At 35.9% G+C, this 20,507-nt stretch overlaps 1 protein-coding gene across 1 annotated transcript in view; it reads left to right on the plus strand.

Annotated features, from left to right (window-relative positions):
* OTOGL (otogelin like) overlaps positions 1 to 20,507 on the plus strand; it is a 155,613-nt gene that overhangs the window by 78,838 nt on the left and 56,268 nt on the right. The window contains exons 28-36 of the mRNA XM_027107096.1: positions 1,220 to 1,339; positions 3,964 to 4,080; positions 4,953 to 5,109; positions 5,773 to 5,799; positions 10,885 to 11,052; positions 12,805 to 13,083; positions 15,072 to 15,189; positions 19,403 to 19,482; positions 19,791 to 19,832. Of these exons, the coding sequence (XP_026962897.1) occupies positions 1,220 to 1,339; positions 3,964 to 4,080; positions 4,953 to 5,109; positions 5,773 to 5,799; positions 10,885 to 11,052; positions 12,805 to 13,083; positions 15,072 to 15,189; positions 19,403 to 19,482; positions 19,791 to 19,832 (1,108 nt within the window). The remainder of the gene's footprint in view (positions 1 to 1,219; positions 1,340 to 3,963; positions 4,081 to 4,952; positions 5,110 to 5,772; positions 5,800 to 10,884; positions 11,053 to 12,804; positions 13,084 to 15,071; positions 15,190 to 19,402; positions 19,483 to 19,790; positions 19,833 to 20,507) is intronic.

Raw genomic sequence — 20,507 nt, forward strand, 5'->3', positions numbered from 1 at the left:
AGCAAAATAAAGCCCCCAAATCTATTCCTAGGTGTTTGCTGGCATCTTGCATTTCTTTGATGAAGATGAAGTAATTTAGTCATTGCCATACTTCTTCAGCTATGTTTTCTGCCATTGTCTACCATGTATCCTCCCTTCCTTACTTTTTTGAAAACAAATTAACCATTTATTCTTCTACATCTTCCCTTACTTTTACTGCTGCCTTAAATTTTGGGGTGAGCAGTAGCAGAAGAGGCCACTGTCTTTGAATAGGTATTGCGGCTTCTGAGAGCAGAGGCACCATGGTAAGCAGTGGCCTTGGCAGTTGCAATCCCAAGGTTATTGTCAGCTTTGCTGGAGGCATGGGCAGCCAACTTTACCATTAACAAAGGGCTGCGTTCCATTCTTCAGTACATGAGGGGAGAGGTCAGTTTGTTTAATTTCAAAGCTTAAGGAGGATTTTCATTGCTTTTGGAATCTCATTCTTCCCTGTACTCTTAATCCACCTCCCTCCCCAAGAGAAAAGTTTTTCACATTATTTGAGAAAATACAGTGGACATTGTTGATGTGGATAATCCATACGGCACTTGCAGTAACCACTGCATAACCCATAACAAACTGTATAAAAATTAGGTAAGATGTGGATTTCATTTATTGTGTCTCATGGTGGCATGGTCTATGAATATAGAGTTAACGTTTTCTTTAAAAGTTATGCTTTGAATGTTTTGGCTTTTCAAAGTACGACCTAAAGAAAGATAAATTATTTCTATGGTTTCAACATTTATAGTCTTAGAAAACCTTAAACATAATAGGAAGTGGGTCTTTCATCATTAAAATGTAAATATGTAAACGTACACAGAATATGTATATATATACACATATTTGTATATACACACTCAAACATATACTGTAATGTTTGTATTATACTTGTACAAATACTGTAGTGTTTGTATTATACTTTTCCAAGTTACTTATATTATTAGTTATATCAATGCTAATACAATGGTAAGTGTGAATAGATAAACTTTGGGGGATGGAAAAACATTTTTGAGAATCTAAAATAACTGTTAAATATAATTAAATAGACATGAAATTCCACCTTCTTGAAACATTTTTAAAATGATTATTGTGGAAATTCTTAAAATGTCTATTTTAAATCTCTTGAAAATTTCAGTGAATATTAGTCCTTAAATGTTAAAATGAATATAGAATATTTCATGATAATTTTCTTTTACTTTAGGGCAAATTATCAGGATTATGTGGAAACTTTGACAAATGTACTTCAAATGATATGACCACATCCAATAACTTAGAAGTGAGAAATGCCCAGGTATTTGGAGATAGTTGGGCATTAGGACAGGTAAGTGGAATATATGTATTTTAGAACTAAACAAATATTTTTTGTTGTATTTATCCACTAAAACATTTTATCCTTGCAGAAGAATTTATTTAGGTAATACTATTTTATGTAATATTTGTGCAGTAATTCATAGTTGACAAACTCAAACTACTTTCACATTTAATTTCTCATGTAATCCTGTGACAGTCTTGTAATGTAAAGGGTGTTGACTCCATATTATAGATGAAGAAATTGAGACTCAGGAAGGTTAAATGACTTGTCTAATATTATATATCCAGAAAGCCGCAGGAGTGACTTTCGAATTCACATCTCCTAATCTCATGCTTTTCCTTTCACTGCAAAATTCTCTTTCAGTGTATTTGTATTTCTAATGATGTATCTTTTGTCAACTCAAGGTAATGAATAAATGAAGGCAGTATTTCTTAACATTTGCTCTCCAGACATGGCTGGATGTGGGATGGGGAAGGGTAGGGAGTGGATTTGTGGCCAACTTACCTTTGGGAGCAGTTAGAATAAATTAAGTCAGGCATATTTCTTTTTTGAAGGATTTCTTGAGGCATTATATTCCTCTAAGGGAGGGATGTGTTTGAAGGGATTCCCGAACTTACTGACACAGAACTTACATTTTTGTGTATTAGTTATCAAGGAAATAGTTTTCTATGGGACACAATCTGAGAAATGCTGAACTCAGAAAACAGTCAAACTGGGAATTTGTTCTACTCTTTTCTTCTACTTTTTTTTTTAACCTATTTTTTTTCTAATAAAGTAGTGTCTGCAACTACAATTTCCTGGTTGGTTACTGTTTGGTTAGTTGCCTTACTATTTTGCCTAATTTACTAATATATCTAAATCTTTTTATAAAAATAAAAGGGGATTGGGGTTAAACATTCATCCAATTTAGTAAAATTTAAGCAGTATATTTCATTGTGGTCTACATTGGAAACTATAAAGATTTTATTTTTTAAAATATAAAATGAACTAAGGAATACCTAATTTATAATAATACTTAAATATTTGGACTCATCAAAGAATTTTAGACTCATTAATACCTAATGGACAAAGCTGAAAATAAAAAAAAATTCATTCAGTAAGTTCTATTTAGCACTTAATGTTTTCCAGGATATATGAACACATAATATTATTAAAACATAGCCACTGCCCTTAGGAATTTAGAGTCTAGTTTAGCAGACGAGGTAGAAAAACTTAACAATGGAAATATGAGACAGGTGCTTGGATAGAGGTGTATACAGCATGGAGTTCGTGATGGTCAAAGGAAGGTTCCCCAAGAAGGTGCCATTGAGCTGACTCCTACAAGACTCATAAGAGCTATACAAGTGAAGGTGATGGGAAAGAGTGCAGCAGCAAAGGAGGGAGCATCCCTTTGGAACGTGTCAGGAAGACTGGAGTGAGTATGGTGCCTAACAGGAATTTTAAGAAGTTCAATATGGCTGTGGTGGAAGGTTTGAAGTAGGGAATGGCTGGAAGGCAAAATATGAAGCTGCAAGATATGTGTGCTAGGATCTGGACTCGAAGACCCTAAATTAGTTAGGCTCTTATAATCCAGCTAAGAAATGTTAAATCAGTGAAGATTTAGAAAACTATCTAAGTCTGAGAGACATCTGAAACATCAGCATCTGTTGAAAGGACTGCATAAGGAAAGATGAATTTGGAGAATTCAGGAATGCCTCCCATCTTCCTGACTTATTGCGTAGACACTGGTGCTCTTCCAGGAGACAGGGCACAGAGGAAAGTGGGTGGTAGGGGACAGTGGGGACAGGACAATGGTGTAAGATAAGTACATTTTAGAATGTGTTGAGAGAGAAGTGACAGAGATATTTATGTGGAAATGTCCCAATTTTTGAGATCTCAGAAAAGAGATATGGGCTGGAAATATGGATTTGGTAGTTACTATCATATTCAGGTTGCTGAAGGCATGAGAAGTGTATAGAATGAAAAAAATAGAGATTTGAAGATCAAGTCTTGCAGAGAAGGGAGGTGGAAGGAGGATGAAGAGTGGCAGCAAATGAACTAGGAGGAAACCCTAGTGGTGCCACCGGAAACACATGAGAGACATGTAAGAAGGGTAAAGTATGAAACAGAATCAAAGACAGCGAAAGGGCAAGTGAGATGAAGATGGAAAAGTTGCCTTTACTTTTAGTAACGATATCAATGATGGCCTTCTCCAGGCCAGTTTCAGGGAGGTGGATTAGAAGAGGCAGAGACCGAATTGTTTAGGATGTGGGAGGTGAGCCTGTAGACACTTGAGTGTATGCAACTCCTCAGAGGATGGCTTGTGACAGAAATGAAGGACGTGAAAATTAAAGGAAAGAGAATAATTTGCTTAGGCAATTTTTTTAGTCATGTAATGCTGCACTTGACAGTTTAAAAAAGATTTACCTTCACTCTCTAATATTTTCATGATTTTAATAGTAAATTTAGTTGCTTGCAAAGATAATATATACTATTAACACTGAGTTGGCTGACCACAGGTGCTTTAGGTAAAGTCTGTCTAAAAGAATGTGAATATATTAGGTATGATTGTGGTGGATGAAGTCAGATGAGGTTACTCTGGTTTCAGCTTCAGAAATCACCCCTTAAAAACATTCTTTTCTCTTTTTCCACAGTGTGAAACCCCAAGTGAATTATTTAAACCCTGTGAGGCACATCAAAACAAATTTCCTTATGCCAAGAAAGAATGCTCCATTTTGTACAGTGATGTTTTTGCTCCTTGTCGCAATGTGGTAAATGAATGCTTTACTAAACTTTCCAATTTAAACAAGTACTGCTGTATTTATAATATTGAGATGAACAGGACAAATAATTTAGCTACCCATTGGCTTTTCAGGTATACTACCTAACCCTTGTTAGGAAGACAAATTTGGGAGTTTGTTTTTCTGTGGCACTGACACATTTAGTTGATTTACATTCTTCCTGACTCCATCTTATTTAACAGCGTATATAATGCTTGTTAATGATCTATTTCAGTTTATGAAACATTTTTACGTCCATCATCAAAGCCATAAATGACTGATCAAAGCCATAAATGCTTATTTTTCTTCAGATGACACTACCAAATGGGCATTCTTCTCCTTAACCCAAAGTATAGTTTAAAAGTATTATTAGTGACACATTTAAAATGGCTTTAGAAGCACATCCCAAGATTGAATGTAATTTATCTAGAAATTTAACTTTTAAAATGTCTTTCCAACATAGTAATTTTAGGTTCCAATAGAAGTTTTAAAAATAGTTTAAGATATTATTAAAAACTAAGCAAAAGTACATTTGTAAGTAGAACATTCTTTTAATGCCATGCGAATATGCCAATAAAGAAACAATGAGCTTCTACAGATATTAATCTGTTGTATTGCAGATGTTGAAGTTATATCTGTTAGTCCCGTTACCTGTGTTGCTAGTTCTTTGATCTTACATTTGCCTAATAAATTCCTTTGGATGAATAGAAGTTTGAGATATTGAGAACTCTCTGGGTGGCAGTGTTAAGCTGATAATAGCAAATTTTGAAAATCTACCAGTTAGTTTTCTTTTAGAAGGTTGAATTTTAATCAGTTGTAGTTAGTAGTTTTTGAAATTAATTTATCTTTCACTTCATTTTCAGATTGATGTTACTTCTTTTGCCAAAAATTGTCATGAAGACACGTGTAACTGTAACCTTGGTGGGGATTGTGAATGTTTATGCACAAGTGTAGCAGCGTATGCGTACAAGTGTTGTCAGGAAGGGGTTTCTGTTCACTGGAGATCATCTACTATTTGTTGTGAGTATCCTCTCAGGGCATCATCATTAGGTGGGAACCTTATGAAGAGATTCATATTGTCTTATCTTAGAAGCGATACCATGGACTCATGGAAATAGAATTTCTTTAAGATGAGTAAATTTTATATTCTTTTGACAATGCAGATAAACTGTAGTATAGCTAAAGGATTTATAAAAGAAACTTTGAATTAAGTTTTTCTGTGTTAGACTGTTATGACTGTAACATTTGAACTACAAATTATTTACATACCATTTTCAGAGATACTGTTTATGACTATTTCTCTTATGGCTATGAAATTCCACTGTTCTAATGATAAGAGACATAGTTTTAAAAACATCATTTTGAATTTGCGTTCAGATTTGACTCTAAACTTTTCATTTACTTGTGTAGATAGTAAGTCATCTGATGAACAGCTTATGATTTTAACACTTTCAGTGGACATCTATAAATTGGCAGATATATTTGCCTACCTATAAAATAATCTTAGGAAATTTAATGAATTATTACAGAGCACTTAAGAATCCTGTTTGCTCAGAGAAAACTCACAAATAATGATGTCATTCTGAGTTCTTTCACTTTGTCATGATAAACCATATCTTGCATATATTCAGATAAGTGGTGAGATCCTTATTTAGTTTAACATTTCTTCTTTTTTCCTTTTAGCACTCGATTGTGACTATTACAATGAAGGTATGTGACATTTAAAGAATATCACTATAGTATTCTATTAAATATATCTTCAGATTCAAAATTCTTGAACAAGTTTGCTGGGAACAAGGTATGAAGAGTTCATAATTTGGCATACAGTTAACCCTTGAACAAGGAGGGGGCTAGGGGCGCCAACCCTCTGTGCAATTGAAAATCCATGTATGGCTGTGTAGAGAGGAAAAGATGATATTCAGGAGAAGAAGATACAGTCTGAAGGTAGGAAGTTGGGAACGTATACATTTAGGGAATGGCAAGTGAGCCAGGAAGGATTAGAGACGTAAGAAGGAAACTGAGGTAGAGCTGAGTCCCCTGGGCTGAGTCACAGGACAGTTTCCAGGACTTTCTGAATGGAGATTTAGTGGTCTTCTAATAACGCACTACCTCTGCTGGGAACCAAAAGCTATAGTGTGGTTGTCATTAACTGCAGCTGAAGTCAGATCTGGATTAGAGTCCACTCTCTGTCACGTATGAACATTGTGAACCTGGTTAAGTCATTTAAGTTTAATTATTTTGTTTATTTCTATGTTTGTTGTGAGCTTAGATGAGACACTGTATGTCACCTATACTGCTGGAACAAAATAAAGCCTTATTAAATGGTGCTGTTATAACTAAAAAAAAAAAAATGAAAATCCATGTATGGTTTATAGTCACCCTGTGTTATCTGCAATTCTGCATCTTCAGATTCAACCAACCATGGATTGTGTACTACTGTAGTATTCACTCTTGAAACAAATCTGCGTATAAGTGGACTTGCACAGTTCAAACCCATGTTGTTTAAGTGCCAACTGTATGACTCAATGAAAGCCATTGCCTTCTAAAATGTATCTAAATTTCTAAGTATTTGTGCTAAAATTTATTCCCTTTAAAATAAAAGTGTTGTAACTAAGTTCTCAGCACCTAGGAGGCTCTCAGTAGTTTTTGAATAACATGAATGAATGAATGAGTAAAGCTAGCTAAGTTTTTAGGTTAAAAGGATGAAAGATATATACCAAACGTATACCTTTTACCATTATGAATAAATATGGACATTATTCAAACTTTTATTATGTTGTGGAAATCAAAGAAACAAACTATAATATAGGAATTTATTTAGCCATCATTTTAGGCAAAATAATTATTTATATCTTATCAGAATGAGAACTTACTGATTTAGTAATAATGACAATCTAGTCTCCCAAGCATTCAGATTTGCAATGGGAAGTCTAAGAGGAGGTGCTGCCTAAAACTAAGGCATAGATGTAAGAGACAGAGAATTATATCCTCATTGAAAATGCCAGACATTAGCAGAATTGAAGCCTGCTTTTTGTCAAACCTATTTAATGAGGAAGGCGTAGCCACTTAAACCTAATTCAGACAAATAAAATGATCCAGGGAAGTGTCCACTTTGACGGTAACTGGACAAAAACCCATGATGAGTAGGTTAGAGTAACAGTTATAGGAAAGCTGATCTATTAAAGAAAAAAACCAAACAACCAATGCAAAGTATTTTCCATGACTTATTGAGCCAGGAAGAAATCTGTCAGTTGTAAAAGTACAAAGAAAGCCAGAAAATTTTAGTAAAATAGAGATGATGAATTAAAAAGAAAATGGACATTTTAGTCTTTGGTTGTTTCTGTTATATCTTTGGAAGTTTGAAGAGGAAAAAAATCCCACATTTAAAAAATTCTGTGTTTGTTAAAGAAAATCTAAACTAAACATATTTCCCACACCACACCCACTCCACATCAATCCTTTGGATTCCATGCTTAAGATGAGACTGATTGCCTAATATTAAGTACCTAATAATAAAAATGGCTTTTGTTGTGTTAACTATACCTATATCATATAATTTAAGCTTCAAAATATGCCTGAAAGACATAACATTATTATTATCATTATTAACACTTACAAAGGAGGAAATTGAGGCATAGGTGAATTAAATAACTTGGTCAAAGTCGTTTAGCCAAAATGTGGTAAATGGATTTATAAACAATCTAAGTTCAGAACCCACGAGCTTGATCTCCATGCTACACTGCCTAGTTATGGTTAGCACATCCTAGTCTAGGAATGATCACCGCACGTCGTTATCATATGCTGTACACAACGTACACAGACAGCAAGTTGAGAAAACGCTCCAATAACTTCCTCGCTTAAGAATTCCTTCCTCACACAGTTCTGCTGTGAAAATCTCCATCTGTGCCTTTGTACTTTCTGGCGTTCCTTCAGCAGGCCCTTGGAAACAGAAGCAGAATTTTCTATGAATATTGAATTTCTGCCTCTTACTGCTTGGTACATTTTGCTTTTTGTCAATACGTCTGCTGCACTTCTACTGATGGTTTTTTTTCCTAATGTGTTACAAGATTCTTCAAACCAGTTCTTCTAGTTTCATTTGTAATACTGTATTGGTAGTATTCAGAGGGTGAACACGGGGCGTTCGGCCTTCATGAGACCCACGAGAGACAGAGATTCTGTTTCCTATGATCAAAGTAATAGGGAACAGAGTCAACCTGCCAAGGAGAGGAAGAGTTGTGAAAGTAACGTGATCAAGGTAGATAATTGAACGGGGATAAAGAATTGTGGAAGTTGTTGATAGTAATAAAAAGAAAAAAGTTTTAAATGAGCATTCTTCATTTGTTTCATCTCAAATAATTTCACAACTATTGTAAACTTACCTAGTCTTCTTTGGACATTCATAGCTGGCATTTTTCTCTGGACACTATGTTATTAAAATACTTAAATTATTCAAAGCAAATGCAGAGATAAATGATTGTGATTCTGTAGGAGGAAAAAAATTTTTAAAGTAGGAAAATTCAGAGGTTACTACTGAGATAAGTTCAATAATCCTTCACACAATGACTGTTTCTAGTATCTTCATTTTTATGGCATTTGCTAAAAATATAAATGTTCTATTGCTGTAGGGAGTTAAGACTTCAAGATCCTGCTAAAAATTGTTGTGCAAGTTTTAAGTTCAGAGTGATTTTATTAGATCAGATATTCTTAATACTGTGCTTAAATAATAACTACAGGAAATGATTGCTTTTAGTAGACAGTGAAATTATAATTCTCCCTGCAGAAAATTAATGATAAAGTCAGTGACTTTTGTCCCTCAATTGCTAGTGAAAATGCAGGAAAACAATTCAGACACAAGATATCCATCGACTGGGAATCAATTCAGGAGCTTTCGATTTTTATACAAATGGATTTCTCAGATGACAGTTGTCTCTTCAGGTTGCTGTAGGAAGGTACTTGTGCAGTAGGGGAGAGAATATTTTGTTTAGTGGTCTATCTCCTTTCTCCTGTTCTTCTCTTGGACATCTGTGAGGGTGCTTGAAGCCCACAAGCTGTAGTTGTATATGTCGTCTTCATTTTGAATTGAATCTCATGATTTACATGTTTATATACCTATTTGTACATTATTTACATATTCATACAAATCTAAATTGGTGTATATTTTCATCTTGGAAGTTTATGTTGCTCTTGTCTTCCCTAGAAAATGAGCTAGTAGGTGGTGGAGACTAATGATATAGTTTTCTTGGGTGTTGTAGACTTTGGCTCATAGAGAAACTGTGCAGGGTATATATTTGTAACAGTGGTGAGGAGTCCATTGCTGCCAGGCTCATAGCGAAATTCTTCCTGCATCTGCTCAGTTCCATCTTGGTGTGGGGGGCAGAGGTTTTCAAAGCTCCATGTGCACTCAGGGTGTCTGAGTCCCTCCTAAAGCTCCTTCCCCATGGCTTAGAGGTGACCCTAGCTGCTCAGTGGTGAAGTGTCTCAGCTGATGACTCAGTGGATGGGACAGCACTTGAAGATTCATCCTATAATCCCTACCTTCTCCTGTTCCTCATGATGGAAATTTTGGTTCTTGCTCTCCTTCCTGTTTGGGAGACTTTGTAACCCTCTAATCCAATTATCTTCTCCCCTTCTCTTAGGCTTCGTTTTCATCCTGAAAGGGGAAAAACCCAGGTTGTGGGTTTCTTTGAATTTTTTTCCATCCATCTTCAGAGTAGTCTGGGAAAGGAAAACTGTCCTTGAGATAAAAATTGGAGAAAAGAGGAAAAGTGAAATTTACTGAGAGCAACCAGATTGTTCTTTTCTGAAACCACCTATTGCACCTATATTAGCATTTTACATAACTACAACGTAAATATCTACATATATCTGTAAAAGTACACAGCTGATAATTATGTAATTTAGATAATTCAGAAGAAACCTCAAAGTTTTATAGTACCTCACTTATTTTAAAACATTAAACGTCATAGAGATTGGGTTGAAGGTAAACTGACGTTATTATAAAACTTAACGCATCAGTTTATTTTTAATATTAGTGAATTTTAAAATTAATTTATATAGTTTTCTTTATAAGATGAAGTTTGTAGGAATACTACTTTGACTGAGTTTCAGGTTTGGTTCTACACTAAGTAGTTTTTTTTAACTATAGTATATATTTTTCACTTTATATGAAACCATTGAAGTGTATGGAAAGGACAGCATAAGTAACATGACATTTGGCTTCTCTGTTCAGCATCATCTTATTTTCTTCTTTATAGACATACCTCACTGATGAAATTCAGTAATCCCCCAAATAGTAAAATATTGTATATCATGTCTGTGAATTCTGTGTTAATGTAATGCAACCTATTAAGGAGAGATGATTTTTAGAAGACTATCAAAATACCTTACCATTGATAGAACTAAGCTTAAGTTTATTGAGAGTAGATTAGAGTCTTGGAATATTAGAGTGAAAGGTTACCTAGACAAACATCTTCAAATAGGTGAGAAAATTTGAGGTCTAGAAAGCTTAAGTCAACCTTTTATCCATCACCACTAGGTATACATGTACATATACATATACACATACGCAGTCATGTATATATATATTCTAAACTGCATATTCTAAATATGTATATATTCCAAATCAATATAATATATTCTTTTTGAAAAGAGTTGTTATTTTGTTACTGATGAATGTTTAAATGCTCAATAATTTTCGGAGTATTTTTTGGTATTAGAATTTATTCCATTGAAATGGCAGCTTGAAATGTAAAAATCCTATGCCAACTTATAATTCTCTCATTTGCATTTAACTAGGGCTTGGAGAAGGACCATATATGCTGGCAAGTTATGGGCAGACTGGCCTTATTCTGGGGATCAATATGACCAGTAGAAACATTTTCTCTCTGCCAAGAAGTAGTATTCATGGCAATTTATTTTTTACTTTTATGATCACTCCAGGCCTTTTCAGAGATAAGGCATCATGTAAGTATAATTTCCAACTGAAAGTAAGAATTTAGTTTTCCATTGACCTTTTTTCATTTATTCATGCAGTAAATATTAATTGGGGAATCTAATATGTTTATGACATTTTTCTAGGTGCTCTAAAGGATTTGAAATAAAATAAGACACTGGTGTATGAACTAGCTCTCTCTTTTGTATATAAAATCATTTCTTTGTTTATCTGTTGTCATATATAGATGCAATTAGAATTGCAATTGTTTGGTTGAGTTTTTGGTCCCAAATAAAGCACAGCTTCAGTTTTCATAGCATTAATCACAGAACTTAATTTGAAATTTTTGAAAAATAGTCTGCTGATAATTAACATGTGAAAGATTTTAATGCCAGATTAAAGTTAAAGAAAAAAAGTTGTGATTTAATATCAAGCAAGTTAAGTTAAGACCATAAATCAAAGTCTAGAGAGTCATTGAGATGGTCTGTTTTTCTTACGTGGCCTTGTCTGTCGTGGTACCTGGCACCACACTCACTGGTTTGCCCCTGTACATCTATACTGGTCGTATCCACTTGGCACTTGTTCTGCCTGGTGGTTAGTGTCCCCTTCTGATCCATGATGTTCAGGCTACATTGTTACTATTCTTACCCTGCTTAGAACCATGCATGTTGTGTTCTATAAACTTAGGAAATATTTATTGAATGAATGAATCTGACTTAAGTTTCACTTAATTCAGAGAAATCTCCTGATTTTCCAGTTAAAATAAATTGCTCCATTCTTGTAAAAAGAGCTCCTTTAATTCTTTTTAATCTGTGAAAATACCTATCACAGTCTAAAGTTCTAATTTATATATTAGTTATATATTTTTTCTCTTATAAAAATATCTTTTATTTTTCTTCGCATCTTCCAGTGCTCAGCAGAGGGGTTTGTAAGTTTTAGGACACAATAAATGCCTTTGGAATCGTTTATTGGATTTGAGAGAGCTCTTCATTGTGTGATTTACAAAAATTAATTTTTTTAATAGAAAAATCCTAGTACATTTAAATTAAGGAATTAAGACCTAAAGAAATTAAGGTTTAAGAAATTAAATCTAAAATCTCAATGAAGAAACTTATGCCATGGGTTTTATAAATATAAGGGAAACTTTTAAAGTGCATAACAAAAAAGCATGGCACTTCTCAAATGCTTTGTAGTTGTTCGTTAGCTTTCTCATCATCTCTGGGGAAATAGACAATAATGTTGAGCAAATAGTCTTTTCTTAATGCAGTAAAATCACTTGCAAGAACATTTGCTCATTAAGAATCCAGTGATATTGAAATGCAGCACCATGTTTAAATTGATCTGTTTCTCTATTCTCGTTTTCTTTTCTATCATCCAATTTAGCCATTTGTAGATTTTGTACATTTGAAAATGTTAAAGCTTGCAAGTACAAATGTGTGTCCAATTAACTGTTCAACTATTTGTATGGAATTGTACATTCTGGGGTCCTAAGTTAATACTTCTTTTTTTCGCCCAAAGACATGATCAATTATTTAAAAATTGGAACTTATCAAAGACTGATTATTTTTGGAGCTGTCACTTTATGCATTGCATTAAAATACTATTTTTTCCTTTAGAGATCTTATAAATCATTTCTGAAATCTTTGAGATTGGCATTAACTATGTATGACAATTGTGCAGTTCTGTTTTTGTCAGCTTTATAAATGAATTTTATGATGCCAGTGCTGATGATCTGCCTTCTCCAGAGAACCCAGGGAGTTGTCAAACACTGCTCTGTTTTACAGCATTGGCACTTGTTTCCTTGGAATCTGCTGAAAGGCCAAACTACTTTCTCTATGTCCATGATGATGACACTCTTATTCTGAAACTGTGGGAGGTGAATTCAGCCTTTCGTCGGAGAGCCACATTTTTTCACCATCAGGACCTCTGGATTCCTGGTTACAGTGCTTTTGAGTTATGCAGCAAGAAAGGCTTTTTCATCATATTGACAGATTCTAGTGCCAAAGCATCAAAATATGATGATTCTGAAGAATTTAAACATTTAAGTAGCTTCAGCATAGAAGGTATGTTTCCTGAGATCTTCAAATACAGATTAAGTAGGTAACTTAAATAATGACAGAATATTTATTAGGTTTTAATTTAAAAATCATTTTTAATTAGTTGCATGACCTTTTATGACCTTAGTAAGTTTCTTAACCTCTCTGCCTCTCAGTTTATGCATCTGTAAAATGGGAGAAATAATAATACCTACTTCATAGAGTTATAGTATCCCATAAGTTAATGTGGTAAATTGTTTAGAATAGCCTTAAATGATGTTATTTTTATGATTGCCTCAATGATTACTTTCAGTGCTGTCTGGGCTTTGGAAACAGAACTTACCCATGTCTCCTTGTTGTTTAGTTTTGTATCTACCTTTTCCTTCATTAGAAGGCAACTTCTCATATAGTTTGATTCTTAATGATAAAGACAATGTGTTTATCTCTGTTCTTTGAATACTACGGAGTCTGGTTCCACTGACCTCTAGAAGATTTTTCTGGTTCAGCAGAATCCTGGTCTTATTTCTAGAGATCCTTGCTGTTCTATAGCTATTGAATTTTCTAAATTTCAGAGAGGAATCCTCACTGCCTTATCCAGTGTTTAAAAGTCATGCTTTATTTTCAAAACCTAAGAGCTCGATATCTGCCTTGAGTCTCCCAAACAAATTTTTTTCATTCTAACAGACTCAGATTCTAAGTCAGTCTAAGAGAGCTTATCATTTGCCTTTTTTTGTTGTGGATACATTTCTATAAATCTCTTTGGATTTTAGAAAATTCAAACTAAGCTTCAAATTTTTGCCTATTGAATGGGGCTCCTGGACTCATGAGAAGAAGAGTCACTGACATGGCTATACAACATTCTATAGAATGAGTGTGATATTTTTACTTGAATTTACTTAAAAGTTGAATTTTGCATGCCTTTATTTCCTCTCCAATACACAAATCTGCTGCATTAGAACCAGACCCAGTGGCCTTACCTGAGCTTTGGACAACTACAGCCAATGGCATCATCAAAATCTCAGAAACTCATCTTTGTGGGCTTCCCAAACCTAGGATACACTAGGGGTTTATTCTAGTCTTGGAACCAACCCTCTCTCATGCCCCATGATCCTAGTAACCCAGGTCTGATGAGTATTTTAATACTTAGATGCATAGATGCCTTCCAGAAAGCCTTATTTTCCTTCTCATACCTTGGAATTGAATTCCATACCTGAAGTCCAAGAAACATAACCTGCTTCCTGAACTTTCTCCCTTATGGAGCTCTCTCCTTCAGAGATAGTTCTGGACTGCTGCAGAAGGACTGGTCTATGATGTGGGAAGGGGAAAATATTAGCAGAGTGTGCAGGAGAAAGATCTTCAGTCAAGGAAGGTTTTTCTAACTACAAGCATGTATTATTAAAACCTATTCATTCATTTTTGTCATTAGATAATACTTACCGTGTACAAGGCAATGAGCTAAATTCTATGAGAAGAACAAAGATGGAGTGTTTTCCTTACGTCTGATGTCAGGCAATAAATATGTCTTTGGTCTTGTCATTTTTCCAGTTGTTTGAATTTGGCAAGTCACTTGGCTCCTCTTAGCCTCAATTCCTTCATTTATAAAATGGAGGTGATACCCACTCAACAGGATTGTTGCAAGGATAAAATAAAATTATGGACAAAAATTTATTTTGCAAAAAATAAAATTCCAAACAAGTGTATGCTATTATCATGATACATAGATCAATGAACACCCACTAAACATAAAGAAAGGAAGAAGATTTAGAATTTTCCTTGGCCTCCTGCACCTCTTGCTTTTTTAAATGTTTGGAAGATAAACTAACATTTTGATATTCAACCTGAGTATGAAATGCTTTGATCAGCAAGCAATTACAATGCTTTTTATTCCCCATAGCCCTGTCTTTTCCACAGCATTATAATCAAAGAAAGGTCAAACCCTAAAGGTTTACTATCATAAATCATTATTTTTCAAGCTGTCCATTTTTGTACACAATCTAAATTTCATTTTTCCCCAGAAATCCAGGCAGCAGTGCCTTACAGGAGGATGTGTGAATGGAGATATGAACCTTGTGCCACTCCCTGTTTTAAAACGTGTAGTGACCCTGCAGCTCTAGCATGTAAATTTCTTCCACCGTAAGTCATGTTTAACCATTCATGAACAGATTCTAGCATTAGTAGATTCTGCTGTCAGTGATTTTTTTTTCTTAGATTAAAAAAATTCTTAACAATAATTTGTTCTAGATACTCATTCACGAATTTATTTTGTTTTATTCAAGCAGTAGTTATTGAGGGTCTGCTGTATGCCAGCAGTTCTTCTAGCTGTTAGGGATACAGTATTGAACAAAGTATTTACCTTTCCGCAGCTTAAACATTTTGTTGCATTGAGGCAGAGAATAAAAAATAAAAATGTAAATATATAATGCAATATATTGTAGAATGGACTTATGTATTCTGGAGAAAAATAAAGGAAGGTAAGGGAGCATAAGGCAGGTGTGTGTGTGTTTGCTCATTAATGTAGGGTGGTCAGGGAAGAATAGGCTGACAAGGTGACATCTAGTAAGAGATGTGAAGGAAGTGAGGGAACTAGCCATGTGGATATCTGGGGAAAGAGCCTCTCAATCTGAGAAACGTGTAAAGGTCCTGAGATGGGAATGTGTTTGGTGTGCTTGAGGATGAGCAAGGAGGCCAGTTAATTGGAGCAAAGTGAACAAAATTGAGAGGTAGGAGAAGAGAGCAGAGAATCGTAGTGGTGGGTGAATCATATAGGGCCTTGTAGCCTGTTGTGAGGACTCTTTTTTTTTTTTTGCGGTACGCGGGCCTCTCACTGTTGTGGCCTCTCCCGTCGCGGAGCACAGGCTCCGGATGCTCAGGCTCAGTGGCCATGGCTCACGGGCCCAGCCGCTCCGCGGCATGTGGGATCTTCCCGGACCGGGGCACGAACCCGTGTCCCCTGCATCGGCAGGCGGACTCTCAACCACTGCACCACCAGGGAAGCCCTGAGGACTCTTTTTCTCTGAGTAACGTCCTGGTGTATTTTGGGCAGAGGAGTGACAGGATCTTTTAAAATGTTTACACTGGCTATTACACTGACTTTTGGTGAGGGGAAGAACAAGGGCAGAACAGGGCAGTAATACAGACATAAAGGGGATTTGACTAGGTTGGTAGCCCTGGAGGTTATGTGGGAAGTGAACAGATTCTGGATATATTTTGAACTTACGGCCATAAGGGATGCTGATAGAGTCAAGGTCAGTTATGAGAGAAAGAGGAGTTAAGGACTCCAGTTCAGGTCTCAGCATTTTGTATGTTTCAGAATCATATGAAATCGCCATTTTTGTGGTCAAAACTGGTCAAATATCAACTCGAATGGTTTCAATTTAACGGAAGGGCTGAGTTGCCATTTACTAAGATAAGGAAGGTGTTAGGAGGAGCAGTTTGGAGGAAAAGCCAGGAATTTGGTTCTGAGGATTTTAAATTTCAAACTGAAAATTGTTCGTTGTATTTGGTGATCTGGAGAATAGGAAGAGGCAAAATGGAGATAAGCAATGTAACAGCTTTTTTTTTTTTTTTAAGGAGTTTTGTTGTAAAGGAGAACAGAGAAATGCAACAGTAGTAGGAGGGAATATTTTTAAAAGAATCATTTTCTATTAGTCATTTATGAGCTTCTGCTCTACAACAAACACTGGCACTAGAAAAGGTTCTGACATATGAGTAAATGAGATGTAGCCCTTATTTCAAGGAGCTCACAGTCTTTAGGAAGAAGACAGGAACAATAGCAAATAATTGACAATACAGGGGAAAGAGGGCTAGAGGAATAACCACCACAACAACTAGCACATTGAAGTATTTACAGCATGACACATGCTGTGCTAAGTGCTGTACAATTGGTAATCTCATTATTCCCATTTTCAGAAGAGAAAACAAACCGAGGCACAGAGAAGTTAAGCAACTTGCCTCAGACCACACAGTTTGCAGGCAGCAGAGCCAGAGTTTGAACAACTACATCCTGTTGGGTAACAGGTGCTATGGGAACAGAGAGAAGGAAATGATATTTCTGTTTATTTTCTTAAAAATAAAAACAACCAGTTCTTTCTGAAAAGAAGTCTTCACCATTCACTTGGACCTCCCACATTCACAAACCTATTTCCTGTCTCTTCTGGGAGCCATCGGGAGGAGGGGAAATAACAGGGGCCCCATAGGAAGGAGAGCACGTGGGGGAGGAAGGAAAAAAAAGAGAGGGGCAAGTCCAGCCCTGGCACTGGGGAGGAAATGGAGCTATATTTTGGAGTGGCATTTGGCTAGTTTATTTCTTGTGGCATACCCAGTCTCCAGGGTGGTTGAACCCAGATCCTCAGTGCTTCCATTGTTTGGTCTGTAGCTCCCCCGAAGTTTCTTTTTTGGTATAGTTAGAACGCAGAGAAGAGACTCGGCATGAAACTTCGCCCCTGCCAAACTGTTTCTCATCTCTGTCTTCACCACTACTTCTTTCTACTTCTTCCGGTTCCCTGGGCTGAGGCACCTCATTATGGCTCCCCCTGGTACTTGCCGTCCTGAGGGGAGACTCAAGTACTGAGTTGGCGTGTCAACATAGCCCTGCACGCCTCCTTCAAGTCCCCAGCAGAACCACCCTGCTTGTTCTAGATGATTTCAGTTTCTGGCACATAGCAAGTGTTGAAAATAAAAATATCTAGTGGAAATGAGAACTTTTATGAGAAAAGATGCCAACTAGCATACCACAGAGCCCATATGTAAGCAGAGCTATCCCTATTACATAATATACCTATTATAAGAACTGTTCTACATCTGAGGCATATTTTTCAGTCAGAAGTTGACTAGATTACCAGTTGTATGACAAAATAAAGAGGACCCTGCTGTGTGCAACCATGATGACATTTTAAAGGAACAAGTCACTGGGTTTTGGAAGATGATTTTAAAACGATAGCTGTGGTTTTGACTTGCATAAAGCAACTGCAGAATAATTCAGTTGCATAAAAAATGATGTTTATTTAATGTGAGGATAATTAACCGGCCCTAGTATTTTCAGTAATCTAGTAACTTTTTTCTTTTTTGCTTGACAGAGTTTAGAGTAGGATAGGAATATCATATACTGGTTAAAATTTTATTATTTAAGTTCACTTTATGAAATAAATAATTGGTCTTATAAGCTGAGCTGTTAATGTTTTTTAAAAAAATTTGTGAAGGAAATATCCAAGAGATGGCCAAAGGGTCTCTGTTAAAAAGAGAAATTAGCTTTTCTTGGTTTTGGATTTCCTTCCATGAAAGAGTGCCCTCTGGTGGCAACACGTGCCCCTAGTGTCAAGTGAATTGGAAAGGGGCTGTATTTTTGGTCCAAATCTTTTACTTTATATATAAGGCAATGGAAATGTTTTAAAATATTAAAAATAGTATCATAGCCTGCTGGTGTATTTGAGAGGCAGATAAGCAAGACTTTTTTAAACTATATGTACAGTAATTCTCTCTAGTAGGTATGAATCTAATAATTGGTTGTACATGAAGGATATATTTCTTTTGCATCAGAATAAATTGGACTCTGAGCCCCAACTGGACGAGAAGGAAGACTTTACCTCAGTCATTATCTTGGCTTCATTCCCTTAGAGGATAAGCATTCAGGATGGTCCTGCCTGTTTTTGGTCCCCGATTCCCAAGCCCATGCTTCTTGAAATGTGGGCCTCCTGATTTCATGTGCCACACACAAGACCAGACGTTTTGGGGCTTGAAATTCAGTCTCCTTAGGCTCATATACAATCACCTCCTCCCAGAGCACGGCCACTATTTTGGGCACAGGCCCTGAGGCTCTTGAGAACTGCAGCCTCTGCCATCCCCCTTCCCTGTTCTCAGAGAAGAGCAACCATGTCCCACCTCCATCTCTGCCACCCAGAGATTTCTAACTACTTTTCAATGACTTCACGGCTTAATAATAAGCAGGGAAGGCCCCTGAACATTCTGTTTTTGTTCTACCAACATCCTTATGGATATTCAAAGAGTGTGTCTCTCTGCTTATATGTTGGGGAGCATAGGAAAGTAACGATATGATGAACATAGAGTAAAATCACAATTATAGAACATGGCCTTAGTGCAAACATAAGTGTATGTTTTGAAAATTCTGTGTTCAGATTCTGCTTCAATCATGAATACTTCTTTATCATCCACTAGCTTGTGATTTCGTACAATGAGGTATGATGGAATAACAGCAAGCGGAGCACTGCTTAGTGCTTGACAAGGAGAATAGAAGAATTTTAGGAAAACTGTATCTTAGTTTCCTCTATTAAATGTAATATATTTTTATATTAAAATTTTTTTCTTACTTTAATTTTTTTTTCATCTAAAGGGTTGAAGGATGCTTGCCCTACTGCCCTAAAACTATGATCCTTGATGAAATCACTCTCAAATGTGTTTACCCAGAAGACTGTAAGTGTGAACCTTACTTCACTTATTCTGAAAAGTAAAATACTTGAATATTTTTTATATGATGGCAAGTGACTATAAACAGAAGTTTTAGACAGACAGTAAACCTTCATGAGGTTCTTATTCATTGTCCTTTTCAAAGTTTTTGGATTCTGAATTACTTTCTAAACCATGTAAGTCTTTGCTCTCACATTCCTTCTGCAACCTCTCTCCCAAAATATTTTCCTTAAAGCTAAACATCCTTATATGAACTATGTGGACTTCACTTTAAGCAAAACAGATTAAAGAAGAGTATCTTTGCTTCTTTGTAGGCATACCTCTGATTCCCACAGAACCAGCATTAATTTCTCCAGGTAAGCCATCTCTACCCATGTTTACAGGTATCGTTACAACTTTAGACACTAAACTTAGCATCATGTAATTTAAATCTTGGCACTCCTAAACAGCTACTGGTGTTAGTACTATCCCATCCATGAGAGAACCCAGCAGTCACTTTGGTCTCACTAAGTAGCTGTTCACTGGATCAACAAGCCACATTTTCAGAATGGCTTCTACATTTGGTCCACCTCTGTCCCATTTCAGTTAGTATAGATAATAAGAACTTCCCTCACGTTTTTGCCTAGAATTTAGCTTTTGCTAAATCCTGATTAAATTTTCACAGTGACTAAGTTGACGCTGAAGAGACTTTAAGGTAAATGAAGTCATCCTTTAAGCACTTTTATTCTCATTCCTGTGTTCTCTCACAGCCTCTGGAGGAGGCATTCTGGGCTCAAACCCTCACTTCGCTCCCTCACTGTGAAACTTACCTCAGGAAAGGATTGAATAAATCCACTCACAGTGAGGCTTGACAAACCTAATGTATTATATCTCCTGGGGTTATAATTTAGAAAAATTCAGATATTTATTCTTTAAATATGTTTGACAAGCTTTCATTGAGTGTCAACACTGCCAGGTACTGTCCTGACACTGGGGGTGGGGAGGGGGGAGGAAGGGAGAATGGTGAACAAGTCACAGCTCCAACCCTAAAA

Source organism: Aethalodelphis obliquidens, unplaced genomic scaffold (assembly GCF_003676395.1).
Source record: "Aethalodelphis obliquidens isolate GAN/ISIS:26980383/991018 unplaced genomic scaffold, ASM367639v1 scaffold8, whole genome shotgun sequence".
Lineage (NCBI taxonomy): Eukaryota > Metazoa > Chordata > Mammalia > Artiodactyla > Delphinidae > Aethalodelphis > Aethalodelphis obliquidens.